The sequence below is a fragment of the Cynoglossus semilaevis genome, chromosome 11 (genome assembly GCF_000523025.1).
Source record: "Cynoglossus semilaevis isolate Cse_v1.0 chromosome 11, Cse_v1.0, whole genome shotgun sequence".
Lineage (NCBI taxonomy): Eukaryota > Metazoa > Chordata > Actinopteri > Pleuronectiformes > Cynoglossidae > Cynoglossus > Cynoglossus semilaevis.
The window spans coordinates 420450-422481 of record NC_024317.1 but is presented as its reverse complement, the minus strand read 5'-3'; the positions used below and the strand labels follow the sequence as shown (position 1 = coordinate 422481).

Below are 2032 nucleotides of genomic sequence, written 5' to 3'. Positions count from 1 at the left end.
GGTGGTGAGGTTCAGAGGATCTCAGTGGATGAAACATGAAGATCTCTCGGTGTCTACCGTTTGGTCTTTGGTGTGCCATCTGAAGAGCGCCGTGTTAATGGACAGCTGTTCATCAAAGACTCCCACCGGGGTAAAATCCACCCCCGCGTCCGTCCACAGCCACTGGATCACGTTGTAGCCGATGTTTGGGTTTCCATTTTCATCAAACTCCAGGAGAGTGCCGTTGATGTTCGTGGACGTGTTTCTTAAAACCTTCAGCAGCTGCGGGACGTTTGGAGGTTTTTACTTCAAATATCTTTCATTTGCAGTCACAGTGGGGGGGGGGTAACAGTGGGGGGTAACTCACCTCCCAGGGGTAGATTTTGGTGTCCGGTTCCCAAACACAGGCGGTTGAATTACAGTCCAGCAGTTTATGCAGCGCCTCTGCCACGATGAAGACGGCGGCGTACACGCCAAACGCAGAGCGCTGCACCGCCGTGTCCATCACCACGCTGATGTTAGCAGGAGATAAGAACCGACACTGTGGACAGGGGTTTCTGAGAGCTGCAGCCTGCGGGGGGCGCTGCTCCGTCCTCTGCCTCTCCTCACTTATTCTGGAGAAAAGCTCTTGAACGTAGGGCAGCAGCTGATCCAGATTCTGCGTCTTGTCAGTGAACCCGATGACCGAGCCCACCGACTCCATGCCTGGCAGAGAGGTCAGTCTGTAATGGAGGGACCAGCTGGTGCTGGCGATCCACACGGCCGTCATGTTCCTCCTGATCACCTGTAACACATCAGGTTGAAGGGCCGTCACTGTCGCTCAGGCGCGTCGTCACTCAGCGCAGCAGGAAGCTCAGCCCGACTCACCTCTCTGAAAAAGATCTGGGTCGGCTCGGGGAGCGAGAAAACCACCACCACCCTGGCGTTGGTGGCGTTTATGTAATTAAGGATGGTCCGGACCACCGGTTCAGGGTCGGCGTAAACTGGAATCAGACCCTGATAGGCCACACAGATGGACATGTCTTCTGCTACCTTGGAGAACTGCTGCACTCCTCGCTGCCCGTACTCCTCTTCACTGCCCACCACTGCCACCCAGTTCCAGCCAAACTCTTTCAGCAGGTGACCTATGACCTCCACCTGCCATTTGTCACTGGGCACGGTGCGGAAAAAGGACGGGTAGAGGTGGTTGTCGCTGAATTTGTCACTGGTTGCACCGTAGCTGATCTGGAGGAAGAAGAGTCAGTCATTTCTGTTCACTGAACACTAGATGGGGCTAAAACCTTCACATTGACCTCACTCTAAAAATACACAACAGGCACACGTTGACCTCCTACCGTTGACCCCCGTTGACCCCCTACCTGCGGCATGAGAAAGAATCCTAGGAGTTTTCCGATGACAGACACCATTTCTGAGCTGTACGGTCCAATCACAGCGGAGATGCTGGTCTCATAATCGGTGTAATTACACTCCACAGACAGTTCTTCAGAGTGTTTTTCCGTGAGGAAGGAAACGGTCGGACGGACGATGACGGCCGACTGTCTGCAGGTGTCGTAGATTTCGTAACCCAGTTTGATGCCAGGAAGCACAACTTGGTTTCTGTTGATTTCATCCACAGCGAACTTCATCACAATAGAAAGTCCCAGCTCAAAATGATTTAAACTGCAGAAGAAGAAGAAAAATCAACGAAGAAGAAGAAGAAGAATCATCACACCCGTGGAGGAGACGCGAGGACCGCGGCGGCCATTACCTCTCACAGCTGATGTTGTCCGGCTCCGTCCTCTGGCTCAGGTTGCTGGTCAGCTCATTAATGGCGAAAAGTCCTCCGAGCATGATGTCACCGGGCAACGTGAAGAGACGAGTGGAGATGTTGCATGTCTACCCCGTACTGGGGCATCGGTCGCCCCGCGGACCGGCGCGACCCGGCAGCAGAGGAGCAGCAGGGCAACAGGGCAGAACATGATGGAGTCACGCTGACGGAGGTGTGTGTGAGTGTGTGTGTGTGTGTCCGTGTCAAACAGCTGATGTTGCCGTAGGCAAATCACGAGCAAAGCAG

At 54.1% G+C, this 2032-nt stretch overlaps 1 protein-coding gene across 1 annotated transcript in view; it reads right to left on the bottom strand.

Annotated features, from left to right (window-relative positions):
• LOC103385685 (taste receptor type 1 member 3) overlaps positions 1–2032 on the bottom strand; it is a 15072-nt gene that overhangs the window by 10310 nt on the left and 2730 nt on the right. The window contains exons 2-6 of the mRNA XM_025060033.1: positions 1727–1854; positions 1338–1638; positions 847–1203; positions 347–763; positions 58–261 (exon numbers count right to left, since the gene is read on the bottom strand). Of these exons, the coding sequence (XP_024915801.1) occupies positions 58–261; positions 347–763; positions 847–1203; positions 1338–1638; positions 1727–1854 (1407 nt within the window). The remainder of the gene's footprint in view (positions 1–57; positions 262–346; positions 764–846; positions 1204–1337; positions 1639–1726; positions 1855–2032) is intronic.